This window comes from Dromiciops gliroides, chromosome 1 (genome assembly GCF_019393635.1).
Source record: "Dromiciops gliroides isolate mDroGli1 chromosome 1, mDroGli1.pri, whole genome shotgun sequence".
In the NCBI taxonomy this organism is placed as follows: domain Eukaryota; kingdom Metazoa; phylum Chordata; class Mammalia; order Microbiotheria; family Microbiotheriidae; genus Dromiciops; species Dromiciops gliroides.
Window position 1 is genome coordinate 755,007,880 of NC_057861.1, and position 22,001 is coordinate 755,029,880.

At 42.7% G+C, this 22,001-nt stretch overlaps 1 protein-coding gene across 2 annotated transcripts in view; it reads left to right on the forward strand.

Annotated features, from left to right (window-relative positions):
* The window catches only part of POU6F2 (POU class 6 homeobox 2), a 494,621-nt gene that overhangs the window by 103,231 nt on the left and 369,389 nt on the right, over positions 1-22,001 (forward strand). For both annotated transcript variants that reach the window (XM_043978842.1, XM_043978849.1), the window contains exon 2: positions 3,446-3,623. In XM_043978842.1, coding sequence (XP_043834777.1) covers positions 3,446-3,623 — 178 coding nt within the window. The remainder of the gene's footprint in view (positions 1-3,445; positions 3,624-22,001) is intronic.

A 22,001-nucleotide genomic window follows, 5' to 3' on the forward strand; every position in this document is an offset into this window, starting at 1 on the left:
CACATGGATGACCATATGAGTAAATGTTAGAGGTGTGGGTTTGAAGTCCACCGGAATTTAGTTGCTCTGCTGTATTTTGCTTCCTGGATGAATTTTGGGTTCAGGTTTGGTCAGCAGGCATGTGGCATACAGCTAAGTGTCTATGATTCCTTTGCAGTTCTCCCACCCCCACTTCCTGCATCCTTGGCTACATTTGACTTCTCCTAAGGGAAAGAGAAGGCTTTCTCAAAGAGTAGCATCTCATGTTAGCCTTCCCTGAAGACCCTACAAATGAGTAATGTAGCTCTCCAAGGCTGGCAGAGGACAGGACCCAGTTCTCTCCTTGAGGCTGCAGAGGTTGGGTGTGGGGACTATCACTCCAGAGCCACAATCAGGAATTAGCAATGTGGACGCCAAGGCCAGTTTTCTTTACTTGGTGAAGGAAGAAGACTCCAAGACTCCTTATGGAGTGTTGGGGAAGAGACAGAGACCTTGGAACACTACAAGGTGGAAAAGCTTTCACTGTAGGAGAGAGGGATACCTGAGACAAGTTGCAGAAGAGCTCTTCTGTAGTGCAGCCAAGCAAGAGAGGAATTTACATCTTAGTAACTTCCTATTTTAATGAATTGTGCTTGCTAAACACATGTGCAACACAGTTATTTTTACCCTTCAGAAGGTCTGCAAGTGCTGACATCACCCTGTAAATTTTGATCCCCTTGGGCAAAACTCAGGTGCTCCACCCTAGTTATGCCTTTGGATTCAAGATCCGATGTCACAAGGTCCAATTTCCAAGTATTGTCACAGAATGCCAAATGAGCCTTTTTGCTTCCAAAGAAGCAACTCATCTAATTAATCAATTGATCAATGCTTCCTTAAGATACTGAGTAAAACCAATAGCCCTCATATTAAAGCCTGTTCCGAGGCTCTGCTTATGATGCACAAAGGTAATTATATGGGTTAAGGAAACAGGTAAATTCCATGAACTTTGAGTTCCTTCTCGCTACTTTCTCCACCAAATAACTTCAGAAGATCAAGATTCTTGCCACCTAATGAACACAGTAAATAAAATGCAAATACATCATGAGCAATTTAGCTTGCCAATACTATGGATCAGCTGCTTCGATTCCATTGATTTTATTTCAGATATTTACAATACAGAGACACAAGCCTAATTTATTTCCTGAAGAGTTCAAGGCAGGTATCATTGGCTAAAAACACCACACACACACACACACACACACACACACACACACACACACACAACAATGGAGTAATGTTTGGGGCACTATCTGCAATAATCTAATGCTGACAGAGAGCAGTATTTTATTTAGTAATTAACAGTGTAAAGGGGAGAGAAGCTGTCATGTTGGTTCTTAAGCTGGGGAATGTGATGAAAGATGATATCTGCGATCTCATCCTTTCCACTTGTTTAGAATTGTCAGGATGAGAAATGTCAGCATTATGAAAGCTCAGCTCTGCTCTTGATATGATAAAACCCTTCAAAAGCCAGTCTTTCTCTCTCCCTCTCCCCTCTTCCTCTCTCTCTCCCCCTTCTTTCCTCTCTCTCTCTTTCTCTCTCTCTCTCTCTCTCTCTCTCTCTCTCTCTCTCTCTCTCTCTCTCTCTCTCCACTTGCTTTTTTATTTATCCTGTTTTGTTAGATGGCAGAAATATAATTCTTTTCTTTCTTCCTATTATAAGCTACCATTTTTGTTTTATTATATGTTTCACAACCTCTAATGCCCCACTGAAAATTACCTTGTTAAATGACAGTGTTTCAGAGCCATGAATCCTTTCCCCCATTCCCTCAGAGATTTGAAACAGTCAACAGACTGTAAAGAATAAATAATAAAAAAGTATTGATTATTTTGATGACTGTGAGATTCAATTAAGTATTAATTTTGCCCTCCAGTGGACCTATCAAGGTATTCAAAAGGGAGGATTCGGCTCAGCTAAATGCGGGCTGAGTGCTCCAACCTTAAATAGGGAGAAAATGTGTTTACCTACAGTATTTGAAGGGAGAGGAGTGCATTGATGCACAGAGTCCGATATTTAAGTGCTGGGCAAATTAAGCCCTGGTGACAGTGACATTGTTTTCAGGGAGATGAGTATTGACCAGAGAAGTGCATTTCATGACAGCTTAAACTATCGCTATTGATTAACATTTTCATAGATTATCATGTGTCATATCAAATCCACTTTCCAGACATGACTACATTAAAAAACCCTCAGGCGACCTCAGGCCAATGTAAAGATGGGACCTGGGGTGCAGACTGACCAAGCTGCTTCCGAGCTGGTCACCTGTTCCCTGCTTGGAAGCCACTTAGGCATGAACTTGGCCATAAATAGCTGCTGTGGGAGCCCAAGGAGGTCACTCGGGTCTTTCCTCTCCCTTATGCTACTGGTCTTTCTGTTCCAACAGGACGATACGTCTTCGTTTGCCAACGAGCTAATAGAGTGTGCTTGGGAATCATACTAACCCCCAAATGCCCTCCGACTGAGCTGGAGAGAACACAGATCCAAATCAGTGAGGGAAAAAAGTTTAGTGTTGGAGGGGGGCATTTGGGGGGGGGGGTTGGTGGGTTTTGCTGCTATTTTTTCTTTGTCATATGGTGTGAGTGCCATGTCCTTAGTACAAGACTAATTGAAAACAGTTTGTAAGTATATTCACCATTCTTTTAAATAAATTTACATATGCTGTTACCTGCATATCATCTTTATCTACAGCTACATATATATCAGTATCTAACCTACTTCTATGTCTATACCTATATCCATAGCTATAGTGTTATTTTTAAACTATGCATTATAGCTGGGGTGGGGGGAGTTTCTATCCAAATTTGTAAGTGGAGTTAACTTATTTCTGTATTGGTTTTATATGACAAATACCTTTTATTTTATCAACCCATTACATCCCCACTCCCCCCTTCATTTTTCTTCTTTTCTTTGCTTTTCTGATAAGGTTTCTTTCCTTCCATCCCATGGGGAGTGATCCTTCAAAAAGCTTCTAGCTCCTGCCTGGGGAGTACTCCCTTTGGAAGGGGTTCCTGCATCCCAAGCTCAGCTCTCTCTCTCTGTTTTTCCCGGTTCCATATTAAAGCCAGAACAAGGTGTAAAAACATCCCTAGCCAAGCCCATCCCACAATTAAAGCAGTGTTGCTCATGTGGCTTTCAAAGAAGTTTTTCCTTCCAAGCATCCTGCATCTCTCCCATGCTGGCTGCACTTTAATGGGGGGGGGGGGGAGTAATGGAAAACTCATTGGATCCGTAATAGCTCTTCACTTGACTGCAGCCAGCAATAACGGCAGGAGCAGCCCGAGATAAGAGAGAGAGAGAGAGAGAGAGAGAGAGAGAGAGAGAGAGAGAGAGAGAGAGAGAGAGAGAGAGAGAGAGAGAGAGAGAGAGAGAGCACGCCAGCCAGCTAAAGCTGCCACTTTCTTCCCCCCTCACTCCTGTTCCCCACCCTAGGATCCAATGATAGCTGGACAAGTCAGTAAGCCCTCGCTGCTGCTGTCAGTGCGGAGTGAAATGAATGCAGAGTTGAGAGGTGAGGACCAGGCAGCGACTCCAGACAGCGAGCTCAATGAGCCCCTGCTTGCGCCCGGGGAATCCAATGACAGCCAGGACGCTCCCAGCAAGCTGTTCGGTAAGTGTGGCGACGTATTTCATTTCAGCCCGACCGTGTTGTCCGGAAGAGCAGTTGCGTCCCCCTGTCCCTACCCCTCCCCCCTTGTCAAGGTATTTGTCCCCTTTTCTCCCAAGTGCAAAAAGAGGAGTTCGGGGCTGCAGGGACTCAGCCCCAAGGCGGCTCCCGGATGCCTCCTGGACTGCCCTCCAAACTTTGAGCCCACTAGCAAGTTAGGGCATGCCGTTGTCTAAGCTGCCCGCCACCTGTCTCTCCCGGGTTCCGGAGCAGGGTCTGGATGATTACGGAAAAGGGAATGTGGCAATGCTTAGGATCCGGGTCCCCTCAGTGTTCGGGGCGAAAGGCATTTGGCGTTGACAGAATAAATCTATCCACTCCCTGGTGGGCTGTGTGGCAGCTTTGGGGAAGGGGAAGTGGTTCTCCTCTGTAGTTGAAAGAGGAGAGGAGAAAAATACCCAAAGAGACCACTCTACCTAGATCGACAAAGGCCATACCCCAGGGGGCCCGCTGAAAGGCCGATTGTTTTGTCAATTTCAACCGGAAGGATTTTGTTTTGTCTAAGGGGTTGGAATGTTGTCGATTTCTGCATCCCCCATGGCCCCTTTCCCTTGTTACATATTGATACACGATTTCAATCTGATGCATAGTTTCCATCTGAGACAGTTTCCGTGCGAGCCACAGTTTTGAGCTCAGTGGCCTAAGGAACACAAAAACTTGCCTATCTCAGGACCCAAAACAGAGCAGGAAGAAGAGTGTGGCTGGTCTGGCAGGCCTGGACATCTGTCATTCAAACAGATGACACCCTGTAAGGCAGCCCAGGCAACAGTGATCTCTAATCAGAAAGGGGAGCAGAGTTGTGGAGGCGCGGGGCCAGGACTGATGGATGTTGATGGATGTCTCTGCCTGAGCAGCATTTTATAGCACAGACAGTGGCATTTTGTTTTCAGAACAATTACTCCTCAAAGACTTCCTTTTAATTATTTTCAGACATGACTTTCTGAAAAGAAAAAAAAATAGACAATGACCAGCCACAGTCAGTCTGCCTTCATGTAAGGAGAATCTCCTGGCCGGGATTTCAGCAAGCCTGGAGTTGCCTGGAGTATACAGCCTTTCAAAAGTCTTAACATTGTGGTTAATATCTGAGTTGGTGATTTTACCCCTGGGGCAGAACATTCCACAATAGACTGGACTGTAGTTAGCATTTCTAGGGTGTTTTTTTAAATGGATCTCCTTTCATCATCTGGGGCACCTGGGTATCATGCTGAGCATTTTATGGAGAAACTTTTATTTGAAAGATAGGATAGGATAGGGTGTTAAAACACAACAGATACTCGGATATTGTGCTTATTTGACAATAGACTAGAATCCTGTTTTAGGATGTTGGTAGTAACCTTTCTTATGTGGAAATCTGCCATTCTAGTTTCAGTATATATGGATCAAGCTCAACCTTCTCATTTTAGTCAATTTTGTTCCAACATGATACTGTGATGTGGATTGAATTCTAAAATTCATGTAAATCCTTATTAGTAACAAACACCTGAACTTCCTGAATTTATAATCACCTTATTTTGCTGGGGAAGAGGAGGAGGTTAGGGAGAGATGGATCAAGTGATGTGCTTATAAAATATACTTGAAAAGCTTATGTAGTTTTAATCTGCCTGAAAAGATCAATATTGGATAGTTTTTTGACCCTCATGCAGTGAATTCCACATTAACTATAGATGATGAATTACTGAGCTGAAAACAGTCAGTGCCGAAAGTGGGCATGAATCCTTGTCAGTGGCCGCTTTTGACACAGTCACTCCTGTCCTGACTGACTAGTTTTCTCTCAAGTAAACCCACAAATAAACGAGCAGCTTCTCTTGCTGAGAATGGGCAGAGCTCCTGCACATTTCTGTAAGTTCTCAAACAGGGATAATTGTTGCCAACTTTTTTTTTCCTGGGGGACAAGCCAAGAGGAAGAATGAATCAACTTGTCTAATAATATTAATAATAACAACAATAACAATAATAACAATAATGAGAGGTATATTATTTTGCTAGGCCAGGAAAAAAGTTTAGGAAGCTTGTGATTTGGGGAGGACACGTTGGCTGTTGGACCATTTTTTTTCTGAAATCCCTTGACTTGCTTATATGACTCATCCTTCGAACCCTTATTTTATGATGTCCTTCATTTCACATCCTATGAGGATAGACTGAGGAGCCTCTAAACTGTATTCTCTGAGCCTAGGAAAGGGTTTTTATCTTTCCCAGTGTCTACGTGGTGTTTCAGACTTACTGTCAATGGCTCTCAGCTTTTAGTTATATGGGCTACAGAATGAGAAAATAAGGACCGTTTCTGGAAACAGGAGCGAAAGGAGACTAAGAGACAGGAGGTATAGATTTCCAAATGCAAGCTAGACCTTTGTCCTTCAATTTCCTGTAGACATTGTTGAAAAAATATTGAGAGGATCACACTCTTACGGGACTGACTTAATATAAGCCTAGGTGCTGCCTGGGCTAGGAACTTAGCCTTGACTTGAAGAATGAACTCCACCAGGCAAAGTCTGTCTTTCTTGACTTAAGCTGTCTGGGTGAGCATTTCGTGGATCTGTTTCTAATGGGAGCAAAAGACACCTACAAAACAGCTTCCCTAAATGGAAACAAAGAAGATTGTTTTCCTCAACGTTTTTCATTAGGGCCCATTTTTTTCTTGTGCCTTTTCCCAGAGAGACTTGCATTCAGGAGAATGCTTGAGAACCTGCAATGTTCCTCAAAACCCTGCTTTTCTATTTTTAAAAAATTAGGAAAAGGAAATGGGATAGAGGACAGAGATGCTGCCCTGGGGCACAGAAAGTAAAGCCACTTATACTACAACCAGAGCAGGTGGAAAGGAAGCTTCTGTGGAGCTTTTATGCCAAGATTCACAGAGAGCCCAAGAGGAGGATTAGGAACCAAGAGTAAGGCAAACAAAAGCCTCCTTTTTCAGGTCTTTGAGATTGTTGTCTGTTGATCAGTTGGCTCCAGGGGAGGATCTCCCATCCAGGCTTCCTTGGGTGGGTCAGCGAGGTCCGGAGCTGGTGCCTGGGCCCAGCCTCCTCTGTGGGCGAACAAAGGGAATCCCAGGAACAATCAGGCCCTTTGTGGTTTTCCCTAAATTATACCCCGACACTTAGAGCATCTAGGGGGAAACATACTGAGCAGAAACCACCCGTGCTTTGAAGAGCTCAGAACGGCAGCAGGAGAAGTGAGCGGCCAGATGCCGGAGTGAGCAGGAACTTCCAAAGAGGGCCCCTGTGTTCTCTGAAGTAATTATATCAGGGGTAATGCTTTGCTTAACTTGCACGGCCGTCAGCATGATGGCACACTTATGAGAGATAAATCTGCCTCGTGTGAAGGAGCCGGGGCCTAGAAATCATTAAGTGGGGTGTTATTTATTCTTGTAAATCCCGAGAAAAAGCTTGCTTCTGGGGTCGACTGGATGGCATGACAGGAAGCCCCACCCTGGATGTGGAAACCCAGCTCCTATGTCAGAGGAGGGCTGTCCCAGGGTCATCCTGTCTCCCCCTGCTTCAGATGGAGGAGTCAATGAGGGATTTCCTATAGGGTAGTCGTTTGCTATCCCCTTAACCAGGTCCACACTCTGGACTGTGATCACAAGTGGCTTTTAGGAATCGGCCCCCGGCTGAAAAGGCTAACATGTTTTTGTAGTGACATTTATACCACATACACCAATGGTGGTGCTTTCCTCTGCAGGTTTTATACCCATCCAACATTCCTTTGTCCACATTCACCCAAAGGGGGTAATCGGAATTTAAAGCAATCGTGTCCACTACTTGTTAAGAGAGATGGCCCCTCAAAGGATGGAAGATATAGATTGGATAAAAGTAACACACGGAATCAGCTTTTTTCTGATCCCCTTTGCTTTATTCAGCATGGAAAGTTAGACCTCATGGAAACATGCCTTAAATATTTCCTCTCTCCTATTTGAGCATCAGAGGATGAATTGTTAGCATGTCTCCTCCTGGGAAAATTTTACTTGTTTCAAGTTCAGTCTCATGATTGCTTTTCCTCCAGTGATGACGTGTCTCTCTCAGCTTGGATTTTGCTTTTGAGTAGGGCTGGACTGTACTTGAAATGGGCAGTGCCTTGGACGGAGGCTTCAACAAAACAGAACATAGAAACAGTGCACCAGAAAGCAAAATTGATGCCTGTTTTTAATGATACTGTATTTTTCCCAGGGTAAAAGTAATTGCATGCATGCAACTAGGTTTGAAAGAGAAGCTATCCAATGACATTCATCTATGAACTCTCTGAAAAGGCTTTTACAAGTCAGGTTGGGGAATCTTTGCTAGAAAATCTATTTAAGGGGCTGGGCTGGGCTGGGGGGGGGGGGGGGTGTAGTTCTACCTTATACTTTCCTGTATTTCTTTTTACAGAAAAATATTTATTGTAAGAATTTTTTGAAAATTATCATCTGATTTGGCTTAATTAGAATTTATTGCAGCAGAGTCATTTTCAGTTACAAAAGGATGAAAGAATAAATTGTCTTTCACTCCTCGAGATAGTGGTCTCTGCAGGTCAGAGTGGAGGTCATTGGTGGGGGATTGTGGGGAAGTCTGTTCTTAGACAAATGGTAGCCCCTGTTACAGTATCACTGGCTTTAAGAGTCTCTTTCTGGGACTTCATGTTTTCATCGTTAATAATTTGCTCATAAAATGTATTAAGGGCATGACCTCAGAACAGAAGGCCTCACCCCAGTAGGAATTTGGGGGGAATGGGGGTGGGAGGAAGAAGTGTTTAGGATCAGGCAGAGAATTTCACAAGAGTGGAATGTTTATTTTGCTTCAGGAAATTTAAAAGTTGCCACATTTTAATCAGAGAAAAAATTCACATTTCTGTTAACAGAAAACAAAGAGTTTCATTGGAGGAATCTAAGAACTCTAAAAACCAAAATTTACCAATGGCATAATTTGTGACTTTGTTCCTGTGATGATGGAATCGTTGTAAGTTTGTTTGTTTAATACTAGGTGTAACTAGTATTCTGCTCAATTAAGTCAGAACTAATTGTGATGGCATCAGAAATATATCTTTGGATGTGCTTTGATATCTGGTGATCAAGGGAAGCCGTGTGCATTTAGGAATGTTTCTTAGAGCTCTTTAATGTAACACACAGTGGTTGTTATCCAGTGGAGATGCTGCATATGTTCTAACAATATTAGTTGTCATTTACATATATTTATAGCTTGATAAAATATATGTAGCTGTACATGAGGAAAGGAGTCCACTTTTGTAGGCTTCTTATAAGAAGCCTGAAATATCCAAACTGTGAGCCATGTATTGTCACTGAGCCGGCACCATTTCCCAGCAGTGTCTGGATGGAGGATGGCATGCAGAATGTCACATAAGAGAGTGAATTGATCCCTGCTTCCTTTCTCTTCTCCTTCTTCCAAAGAGGCCTGATGTCCTCAGGTCAGAGGTTTGAAGGGGAGGAGAAGGTTACCTGTATGTCTGTCTGCCTGTATCTTTGTCTGCCTTTGAATGTGTTTGTTTCACAGTATGTAAGCACAATATGATGTCAGTGAATGAAATTCTTGACGAGGTGGTTGTGGATTTTCTTTCTTTTGATATACTGAAACTGTCAGGACTTTTCTAGCTTGCTTTAAATATCCCAGCTCCAGACCACTTTAGAATCATTTGGAAACTATCACCGTCTGAACGCTTTCTAGAATTGATCCCGTTGTGGTCAAGCAAAGCTTCCTGTGTTGTTTTTCCTCAGAGTTGGCTTGCCAATATGAAGTTTTCCTACTATCCAAAATATAGAATAATTCATAGTAAGCAAAAGAGTGCAGTGTGTGCATGCGTGCGTGTGTGTGTGTGTGTGTGTGTGTGTGTGTGTGTGTGTGTGAGCTTTAACCTACATTTCCAGCTCAGAAGGGTGTAAATCCTGAAGCAAATTTAATTGCTCAACAATGACCTGGTGGATATTATTCTTCTCAGGAGTTAACCAAATTCTCCCTTTTGCCTGCCCTCTACTATGAAGGAAAAGACATAAGTGGCTAATGGTTTCAAAGGGCATTTACTTGTTATCTGGAAGCAAACAGACAATTTGGGAGAGAGCTGGTGCTTTCTTTGATTGAGAATCTTGCTGGTTTATGTTTAGTGATTAATAATACATCAGACATTCACACATTAAAAAGGAAGTGGATGGGAATAGGGAAGGAGAGGCCCCACAGTGGCATTTTGCTCTCTATTGGCTTCCGATTACACAGGCCCTGCATGGGAATGCACCTGGGCTCAGACAGAGGAAGAGCAGGCATCCCAGGTGCCCAAACATGCACCTGGAACCACTTTGCATGGCTCCTGATTTTCCTATGCTAAAGAAAAAAGATGGAAAAGTGCTTCTAGCAAGCTGGCACCCTGTCAGGGGGCAATCTGGAGAAAGTTTCCTGCTGTCAGGTTAATAAATTTTTAAAAAATATCCAAAGGCAGAGGGAGCTGGAGAAAGCTCATAGTAACGGTTGCCATTCTCTAGTGGGTTGGTTTTCTCTTTAATATCCTATGGAGCTCTGAATTTTTCTTGTTTGGTTGTCCACCTGGCTTTGCGCTCTCGTGGCATGCTAAGCTCTGATTTCTTTTTTATTGATGCCATTTAAATATTTTCATCTTTATACTGATGCTTTTTTAAAAAATCCCTTCCAAGCCTCTTGCTTTCCCTTCTAAAGAAAAGAAAATTTTGCAATGAACATATACATATATAATACACATATGCATAAGATATACACATATGCCTATATTTCCTCTTGAGGGATTGGACCTAGGATTTCATTGGTGTGTGGTGGGTATGTATGTATATGTATGTATGTGTGTAAATAAATACTGACATATATATGAAATATATCTGAATTGCAATCACCAAACATCATATATGTTTGTATGTATGTGTGTATGTGTGTATACCTCAATTGCTCATCATAATGCTTGCTTATTTCTAGAGCTTTTAGTACTATGCTTTTTGTATGTCTTATTTCAACATATAACGTTACTGAAACATTCAAATTCAGTTCCTTTAGAAGGAATCCCTTTGGGCTTTCATCAGTGCCCCCAAGTGTCCCCTCCCCTCCCCTGCCCTGCCCTTAAAGTAATTGGACTCTGCTTCTTTCTTTTAATGTAAATTCCTGCCTGGCATTTCTCTGGATGGAGAGAAGTCAGAGCCCATAACAGTAAGAAGCCAGGGCAGACTTGTCTGGTGACATCTCTTGCTCTTCGAAGTGATACTGTTTTGCTGCTATCAGAAACAGTACTAAGCCCCTTTTAGCGTGAAAGCAGAGGTCACTCAGAAAAGAATAGTGTTGGAGCTTGGCTGGCTCAAGGAGGCTTGTCCTCAGAGAAATTGAAATTGAGTTTGCTTTGTAAGTATTTGGAGGAAATAAAACCCCACCTATTTAAGATAGAAAGAACCTAATATTTCTTTTTTGAAAAAAAATCTGGCTGCCTCTTTTGTTCCAAAATGTGGCAGGAGAGATGGCATTTTATTTCCAAATTCCCAAGAATATGAATAAACACAACTCAATGTAAATGGACATCTCAGCATACCTTTGAAGTGTTTCCAAAGTCTTTAAAGGGGACAAGAAAAATGACCCCTAATTTTTAAAGGCCCCTAAGCCTGATGTGATCACTGAAAGTGTTAATAGACAACCTCTTTGTTTGTATCACCAGCAATACTCCTTAACACTATGAACAGAAACCCAAGTGGCTGCACCTTGAGAAACTGAGTAACATTGGTATCTCTGCATTTCATGGGTGTAGCAATCTGGGGGATCTTTCAGCTCATTGTTAGGGACATACAGCTTGAGTTTGCTCTCACAAAATGTGCCTCCTTGCAGACAGAAGGCTGAATGTGCCGATTAACCTCAGCATCCGGGAAAGAACCAAAAGGCTTCTTAAAACGGCTTTCTGTGTACTCCTTCCTAACAGCAAACATGAAAAGATTTCTTTAACCATTCAGCTCAATGTTTGCTTTGAGACAGGCTGTATGATCATCTTGCTTTAAGCTGTTTCATCTTCTTCTCTGAGACCACTCCTGTTTGGCGAACTGTTGCTCTCATGTACTTTGGGGGGAGGTCCCTCAAGTTTCATCTGTCTAACAAAGGAGGGAAGGCCCCAGTGGTGGTGGAGGGCTGCGTTCAGCTGGGAAAGACCAAGCTATCCAAGCTTTAAACTGGGAGCTTAGAAATAATAAACTTTCCTGCTGTTCTTCTCCCCCCCCCCCATCAGGTTGGAGTGCACATGAATTAAAGAACTCATCTAAGTATATGTGTGTGTTGGACCTTGTGTGTGTGTGTGTGTGTGTGTGTGTGTGTGTGTGTGGCTTGCTTCTGTTGTACCAACGACCATGCACAGTCAGCAAATAGCCACTGTATGTTCAACACAAAATTGATTGAGGCTAATTTACAATTATAAGCTGTTTCCAGTTTGTGCCATTCCTACAATCTCATTTAAATGCAATTCTCAATTACTTGGATATCAAACGGCTTTTGGTTAAGCTCATTTAAATTAATATCCAACCAAGGGATGGAGAGTAATGAGCTTGGTTTTCAGCATCCTCGGAAGGAAAGTGAGTCCCTATCTCTCTTCTCTACCATACTGTGAAGAAAACAGCATGGACACTCTACAGACAAGACTCTCGGGAGCTCTAGAACATGTTGGCACATCAGAAATGTTTCTTGGAAGGAATATAAAGGCTGGCAAGCTTCGGGAGGATTGAAGCATTCCAAGGGATTTTGTCTGGGGCATTTTCATCACCTACAAATGTACAATTATACAATATGGAGATCCTGTTAAAATGCCATTTGTCCAGTACTTGGCATAGTGAAATTTCATTTAATCGTGTATGAGTCATGTGTGTATCCAGACACTCTGTGGGATTGGGGGTGGACAGCTTTAGAAGGGGCAGCAGCGGCTTCCCATTGTTTAACATTAAACTGAGTGGCCATGTGGGAGTGGATAAGGTTAGAGTGAAGCCTTGCCTCTGAGTCATCCTGTTGTACATCCCTCAACAAGTCACTTAATCTCTCAGCGTCTCAAGCAACTCTCAAAGACCACAGATTATAAAGAAAAATTGTCAAATCTGTGGATGGATTTTCCACATTGGGAGTTCCCCTAATGATGAAGTCATGGGTCTGAATACTTTCTTCTGCACATGCTCACGAGATCGTACGTACACACACACACACACACACACACTCCTCTACCCCTATTTGTATTTACAAATTTATGCAATGATTCCTCTACTGAAGCCCTCTTGGGGTAGAAGTGACCCAGGGTTCCAGCAGTCTACACCAGTTGTGTGCAAGTTCCTAGACAGATGCCTTACTAAGCTAGAAAAGCTCCTTTGCCAGGCCAGGCAATCCACTGTGTATGCCACTTGCCAGGGGACCAATCTAAGTTCAGAAAGACCCCTTACTAGAAGGTCATGGGGGAGGGGGGAGTAAGTTATTTTCCTCCACAGCAACTTATAAAACTGTCCTGAGTTGTCTTAAGATTGCCACCTGTACTGGGGAAATGAGTAGCCCTAGGGTGGAAGTCACCAATAGTGAGATGTCAGAGGAAGAAGAGTCTCATTTTGTTTTCAAGTTAATTGGTTGCTTGACATTAGCTGACATTCTTTTTCAATTGAGAACCTCCTTTTGGGGGCACCTTAGTTGGAGAGGAAGTGAAGTAAGGGATGTCTCCCATGTGACAACTCCAACGACTTAATTCATCCAGCACCGGTAGAGAAAGATTGCCTGGAAGTCTAGCACCACCCACAAAAGAAAAAGGGGCAGAAGATTAAACTGAGAACTTGCCCCCTGGATTGAAGAAGCTGGTCAGGGCTTGGAATTTCCTTTCATCTGACACCCTGGCCTTGTTATGGTCTTCACTAGGGCAAAGCATCAAGAAAAAGGAAAAGGATGCAAGGAAACAGGCCAACTCCCCAAAAGATGGAAGGCTGGTACCGGTGGAATTCATGGGTTTCCCCTCTATGCTAGCCTGCTTCAGCTCCATCCCTGCCTTCAGGGTTGTCTATTGACATGATGGCTTCCAGTGCCATTCTGGAAAAGAGTTTCCACAGACTTTTGTGGAGAGGAAAGGGGTCCCAATCAGGCTCTTAAGCAGGGGCCACTTCCCCAACAGCAGAGTGCAGGAGAGATTTAATGTGTGCAAAAATATCACTTTACAGTCTGATTTAATATAACATAGACAGTTAGGTGGAGAGAACACTAGATCTAGAGGGAGACAGACCTGAGTTTAAATCCTGCATTAGAAACTTACTAGCTAGGTGGCCATGGGTGAGTCACTTAACCAGTGTCTACCTCAATTTCCTCATCTGTAAAATGGGCGTAATAATGGCACCTACCTCCCAGGGTTATTGTGAGGATCAAATGAGAAGTATGTAAAGCACTTCATAAACCTTAAAACACCATATAAATGCTAGCTATTATTATATAAAGCTCTTACTTTTAAATATCTTTAGTGCATTGGCTCAGACGAAGGCAGAAAACACAGTTGGATGGAGTGTTGAACTAGGAGGACAGAAGGTCTGGGTTCAAATTCTCTCCTTGACACTTACTAACATTGTAATAGTAGACAAGTGATTTAACTTCTCTGAGCCTCAGTTTCCTCATCTGTAAAATGAGATTCCTCAGAGAGCTGTGTGGCTCAAATAAAGGAATATCTTGAACACCTTTGCACACTTAAGTTACCATATAAATATCAGTTACTAATATTATTGTTGATACAATCTCAAAATGATTACTTAAATATTTCACTTTAAAGGTAACAGTAGTGAGCCATTCTCCATTGTTAAGTGGAGATCCTTTCCTCTCCACCACGAAATCCCCTTCATATCCTGAGACATTTTACAAAACTCAGATGCATACCTTCACAGGGTTAGCTAGCTTTTTAAAAAGCCAGTGCCCATGCTTAAAAGGCACACATATTACATTTGCGGGGAGGGATCTCCAGTCCAGTCTGATAGGGCCGATAGCATTCTGATGATTGCAGTGAGCTAACAGCAGCTCCATGTCTTGTCATCCATAGTGTATCAATATGTTTCCGTAATGATACAATAACCTGAACTCTCTAACAGTTTACGATCGTTTGGAGAATTCTTATGGATTTGCCGAATGACGGAGGTTTGAGAAAAGGACTTGAATGCTTTCGCAAAACCCTGACTTGGTGACAGAAAAACTAGTGAGTGACTGTGATTTAGTTGCTAAGGAATCCTATTGATCTGAGGCCATCATTAAACTTAGAAGGTTTTTTTTTTCTTTTTCAAATCAAGTGGTTGGGGATGCAGAGTAAGGGCCTGTGGAAGTGGTGGCCAGGAACAGGAAAGTGACAAGGGTCTGGATAAGAAGTGAAATAGACCATCCCTGGTGCTGATATTGATCTGTTGCTAACAAAGATGATTTTTTTGCATCATGATAGGCAATAGTCTACATTACACTGTGTGCCGGACCTCCTTGTTCTTAGAGAGGATGCAGCCTGCTTGTTGCTATTTGCCTTTCATTGACTAAAAATAGTCAATGATAAAGAAAGAACTTGAACAGCCTTAGGAATCTAGCACCAGCAGGCAAAACATCAAGCCAGAAACAGCAGGAAATCAGTGTAATGAGTAGCCCCACAACAATATCTGCACACAGAGCCTCGTCTTCTTAACATTTGTAATGCTGCTAATTTCCAAGTGCTTTTAAAGAGCCGCTTCCTTCCACATGAGCTCTCAAAACCCATAAAAGTGTGGCAAGGAAAGTAAATTGTTTGTCACTTTCTGACGACCTGCCATATTTATTGTCAGAAGAAATGGACATTAGTTGGAAAAGCAGTTGTTAAAGGCCAAACAATTTTTAAAGATGGCAAAGATGTGTGAGGGCTTTCCTTTTTCTAACAATGAGCCACCCCTTCAGACATCAAAAGACAAGATAATAAGACACTCCAAGCGCAATTCTAGATTATATTCAACATCTAAAGGCTCATCTCTTGTCAGTTTGCATTTACTCTCCCAGGGATGTGATGCTTCTATCATCATTCTGTCAAGAGGAGTCTGGCAGAAGTGATGAGGGCTCTTATTTCACACACTTAGTGTTTTTTATCAAATAGCCCACACTCATTCGGATTCTACCAAAATGGAGGGATAATTTCAAGAAGGTCATGCACAAGTACAAAAATCTTATATTGATTTGTGTGATTAGGAGGCATTAAAACGGCACATTTATCCTAGGCACAAGGGCAGATTGTCAGTTTATTCAGTAACATACTTTTGTTGCCTTAAAAAAAGTGATTAAAAAATTTTTAATAGACTGACACCAGAAGTTGTATGCTTTAAAGTAAATGTCAGGGGGGCATTTAGAACATGAATACAATGGTTTTGCTGTTGCTAATATGTTTATATTGGAAATTCTTTGATATGTAGTTTAAGTCTTTGGGCAAAATTTAAAAATGTGGTATCACAAAGAGTACAAAAGCAAAGCTCCCTCCCTGGGCACACAGGATGAAGTGAAGGTGTCCGATAATGTTCTTACAACATCTTTCAAACTGGTTTCGTGTATCATTCATTCCACATAGAGATGAAAAGATCATGATGAGCCCATTTTCAATACAAATTCAATTATAAGACTTTGGTTTACAATGCTTATCAGCTTTTTAAACTTTCTTCAAGTGGGCATTTTTACAATGTCAATTGATCCATCATCTCTACCACTCTTAGCATTTCAGTTTGCCATTTCTGGAGAAGGTATTGAAGCACGAATAAGGTGGTTTTGTTTGCAATTTAATTACTGTAGGGGAAAAGTCAGCCCATTTTTGTATTTTGCTCTCTGGCAACCATTCATCTGAAAAAGAAAAATGCATAACAAGAAATAATTATTTAGTAAGTGGGGAAATGGTATAGTGGTTTGGGCTACCACTTTTTTCACCCCAAGGAAACAATTTCAGGAAATTCCATTTAAGAGGATACCTTCAAAGTATTTCTCTATTGAATCTCTGAAATTGCCTCTTGGGAGATGTGTTGTTTTTTTTCTTGGCATGTATTCCCATCACCCTGAATCCCCAGGCCTTTTGTTTCCGTCCTTTGCTAATCAGCTTTTCCTTATGGAAACAAGGAGAAACTGAGGGATATGAAGAATTTGGAACCTGGCTTTGTGAATACAAATAAAAGCGATTGTACTTGGCTCCAATGGAAAATCGAGTTGAGTTCTTTTCCTGATTTATTTAAGCTTTTCTACAAGATAAAGCATGTGGGAGGAGTCCGATTGGACAAACAAGCATCGCACAAACCCAGCCTACAATATCATAGATCCCATATTGACGGGGAAACCTGAGCAGTTTCGAGAGACTGTGTGTGTGAGGTGGAGAGGTGGGGGTGGCAGTGAGGTTGTGAGTGGGAAGTGATAATGCACGGGCGGGGGGGGGGGCCGGCATTAACTGGCCCACCAACAATGCTAAGCACCCTCCTTTCCTTCCTAACCATTTGTTCCTTACTTTCTGTTGCTGAAAGGAATGGTGAGCCAGGTTTTGTTCTTTCTTTCCTTGACTTCCCAGGGACTTTTTTCATTCTTTTTTCTTTTTATAGATTTCCATGCTATCTTAAAAGTTAGAAACAGGATACTTACCTTTTTTTTTCTCTTTTAGAAAGGAAGTGATTAATTGGTAGCCAGTGAGACTGGATAAACAGTCAGACCCATTATCGAGAGCCCTGGAAAGATCCACACGCTTCCCCCTTAATACATGTGATCCCCCAGGGTTTTCCTGGCCCAGTAAACGAAAGGTCAGGCATTCTCTTCTTTCCCAAGGCAGCTCTTCTTCTTTTACCAAATGCATTACTCAGCCACAGGATCCTAGAATCTCAGACTAACCTCATGTCCTTTTATGTCAGGGTTATCAAACCTAGCATTCCAAGAAAGGCTGTGGAAATAGGTTACCTGGATTTTAGCAAGGCGTTAGCTAAAAAATACTTACAATCTTCTGGGTGGAAATGGAGCAATGTGGGTATGACAATGCAATCAGATAGATTTTGGGCTGATCGAATCCCCAGACCCAATGGTAATCATCAATGATCTCTTGACAACTTAGAAAGTGGTCTCTAGTGAAGAATCCCTGAGATTTGTGTTTGGTCTTGTGCTATTGAATATTTTTGCCAGTGACATAGATAAAGCGATAGATGGAGAAATCATCCTATTTGAAGAACACACAGAGCTTGGAGGGAGAGTTAAGACTAGGTGAGTAGCACCTTGTTAGTCATATCAAATAAAGTGCAATTGAGTATCAATAAACATAAAGTCTTATACTTAGCTTTCTAAAAGCATCTCTCCTGCTAGGCTACAGCTCATTGTGAAAACATCTTTGGGTTTTAGTGGTCCAGCTCCTTATATTTCAGCTGTGATAAGGTGGCCAGTGTCCAGGCCCAAGGAGATGATTCTTCCGCCATACTCTATCTACCCTGTTCAGAATCCAGCTCGGTTCAATTCTGAGGATACATTTTAGGGAGGACACAGTTAAGCTGGAGTGTGTCCAGAAGAGAAGCAGTCAGGATGGGGAAGGGCCTTCAGTCCACCTCAGATGAGGACAGGCTGAAAGAACTGGGAGTGTTTACATGGAGAAAAGAATACTGGCGGGGGTGAAGGGGGGGTGGAGAAGGGGAGGATAATCACCTTTCTCAAAGGTTAGAGGCTCTGACACCTGGAAGAAGGATCATATGTATTCTGTTTGGCCACAGAGTGGAGAATTAGAAGCAATGGGTAGTTGGTATGAGAAGGAAAATTTATACTTGATGTCAGGAAGATTTTCCCAACACTTAGAGCTCTCCCCAAGGGAAATGAGCTACCTTAGGTATGAATGAGCTTCCCTGTACTTAAGCAAACAAGGAGGATCATTTGTTGGGAGGCATGGGGGTGGAGGCAGGATTCTTGCCTAAGTGTGGGTTGTCTAAGTGAGGCCACGAGGCCTCTTCTGATTTTCAGATTCTGCGATTCTTTGGCAATTTTAGAGCTGGACAGAACCTCAAAGGGTGTCTAATCCAACTCTTTCATTGAACAGAAGAGGACCCAGGGCCCAGAGATGTTGAATAACTTGCCTATTGTGTCAGAGACTAATTGGCAGAGTGAGGATTCAAGCCCAAGGCCTCTGAGTACAAATCCAAGACTGCCCACCGTGCTGGGCTGCCTCCCTTTCTGCCTACCTCTACCCAGGACTCTGTGACCTGCACCCAGCAGCATGAACCATGAAAATCAGATTCTCATGCCTGCACAATTTTCCATTTTCCCATAGGTAGAGAGTAGGAGATGTAGCATCTTGACCATGTCTAAATCTGAAGCAAAAGGATAATTCTTGCAAAGATGAACATTTCAAAAATAGTTTTTGTTGTACAGAGGAATCAGAACCCAGATGACTGTGGGTGGCAGCAAATGTTCTGTGAACTGGCAGGCCTGCCAGCCCCCTGGGTGGCTAGACTCCTTCGGCATCATTTTCCTAATGGTTTTAGCTCTTTCTTTCTAAAGGTTCTTGGGTTTGAGGAAAACTCTACAGGGGCTTCTCTCCAACAGTGGTGACACAATTCTTGAGAGGATTTGGCCTCTGGTAATCTTGTTCTGGGCCAGGTGGGAGAACCTCACTGGAGACGACACTGGCTGTGGTCAGGAAGTAACATCTCTGCTTCCCTACAACCCTTGCTAAGCTCCTGCCACAAATGAATCTGGTCATATTTCTTCAGAGAGTCCCGAGTCTAAGGTCTAGAGGAGGACCACCAAATCCAAGCCAGACCTTGACAAGAACCCTTTTTGGAAAGCCCCAATAAAAGGGCTCGCAGCTTCTGCTGAAAGGCCCCAGGGAGGGGCCCCAACCTCCCACAGTGCAGCCCATTCAGCTCTGGGAAAGCTCTTCTTCTGAAGAATGTTCCCTGACACACTGAGCAGCTCCATTCCTCTTTGGGTCTTCCACACATTCAGTGGGCATTTATTAAGCACCTGCTGTGTTTCCAGGCACTGGCTTAAGTGCTAAGGATACAAAGAAAGAAAGGTGGGGAATCTGTGCTCTCAAAGAGCTAATAATCCAGGGGGTGAGATGACATGCAAACAGCTATTTACAAACAAGCTATATAGAGGATGAAATGAAGATAATCTAACAGGAGAAGGGGTGCTAAGATGAAGGAGTACAGAGGACTGTGAGAGTCTTATCACAGAGGATTGTACTTCAGCAGTGACTTGGAGGAAGCGAGTAATCCAGGAGGCAGGGATGAGAAGGGAGAGAGTTCCAGGCGTGGGGGAAAGCCTGGGAAAATGGCCCAAGTTGTAAGGTGGAGTCTCATTTTTAAGGAATAGGAGGCTGAGGTCACTGGTTGAAGAGTATGTGGAGGGAAATGAGGTGGAAGAAGACTAGAAAGGTGGGAGGGAGCCAGAATGGGCAGATTTTATATTTGATCCTGGGATGATAGGAAGCCACTGGAGTTTATTGATTAGGAGAGTGACATAGACAGACCTGCATTTTAGGAAGATTAATTTGGTAGCTAAGTAAAGGATGGACTGGAGAGGCGATAGACTGGAGGCAGGAAGACCCCATCCCAAGCAGTCATTGAGAGAATCCAGCTGTGAGGTGATGAGAGCCTGCAACATGAGGTGGGGTAGGTGTTTCAGAGGAGAGAAGGGTAAATGTGAAAGATATTATAAAATCAGTAGACCTTGGCAACTGATAGTGGATGGGGCAGGGGCAGAGGTGAGGGGGTGAGCGAATGAGGGGTCCAGCCAGATGATTGGAAGTATGGTGATGCCTCAACCAGAACAGGAAAAGAAGATGGTCTGTGTGGGTCTTCTTCCTTCTCTATACTCTCAGTTCCCATGAGTACAATGATCGTCTCTGTACACCTACTACCTATAGATAGTCCTCTCTTTCCTGAGCTCCAGCCCCATATTTCCATATTCCATCTGAATTTCCTCTCAGCAACTCATGCTCATTGTATCCAAAATGGAATTCATTATCTCTCCCTTCTTCACAAAAACCCTGATACTTCCCTCTTTCTGTCAGGATACTGCTATGGCCTTAGTTGCTGAAATTTGCCACCTCTAGGTTTGACAGCCTCTCATCATCACCCCCTTTCCAATCCCTTCCCATGCCTGCGTGATTCTGCCTTCACAATATCTCTTGCTTCCATCTTCTCCCCATGTGCATGGCTATCACCATAAGTCAACTCTTTGTTACCTCTTGTTCAGGCTATAGTAATAGTCTATAATCATCATCAATCCATTCTCCATACAACTGCCACCATAATCTTCCTAAAGAACTGGTTTTACAGTGTTACTCCTATGCTCAAGAATCTACAGTGACTCCCTGTTGCTTTTAGGGAAGACACAGAATCTAGTTTCATTCTTGATTTCATATGAATGTGTGTGCTACACGTACAATTGCACAAATGCGCGCGTGCACACACACACACACACTCACAGTTTCCCAAAATTCTTAATGTAGATTTAAGCTTAAATCTACACTTAATCATGCTTAAGCTTAAATCTCTGCTAAGACTTTGGAGGCATCTCGTATGTAGTCTAGAATCTCATCTGATCCACCCAACAACCTAATAGTATCTATCCTGGAAGAGGATACAATGGGTGCAGAAAGAGTTAAGTGACTTTCTAAGGGTCACGCAGCTAATAAGTGTCTGGGGCAGGATTTTAATTCAGGCCTTCTTGACTGAAAGTCCAATACTCTATTATCTACCGTGTCACCTAGCTTCCTTTTTACTTGTTTAAAAAAAATAGTCTTCTTCCATATAACAGATCTTCAGACATTTATTTATTTACTCATTCATTCATTCATTTGTTCATGTATTCATTTATCCATTTATTTATTTGTTTGTTTATTTACCTATTTGTTTATTTGCAGGGCAATGAGAGTTAAGTGACTTGCCCAAGGTCACACAGCTAGTAAGTGTCAAGTGTCTGAGGTCGGATTTGAACTCAGGTCCTCCTGAATCCAGGGCCACTGCACCACATAGCTTCCCCCCTGCCTTTATACTTGTAAAGTCACCATTTTGTACCTCTACAAATCTCAGTCTCTCTGTCCTGCCTCCTTTTTCTTTCTCCCAGTGCATCTCCAACATTCCTGCATCCGCCTCCTACCTTCTGTCCCATAGCCCTTAAGGTGCTGTCCTTGGTGCTGTTTTAGCGGTTGCTTCAGTGAACTGTGTTCCTCCCATTCTACATGGTCCTACTAAGTTAATGGCATTTTGTTACTGTAGAGCAATAACAAACTATGGTTCTTGTAAGGATTCACCTCTTGTGCTAATAGCGTATCTCATGAGGCCAGAGGGTTGGTTATACTGGGGAAAGGATGGTTGGATGCTCTTTTCTACTATCATTTAAAATTCCATTG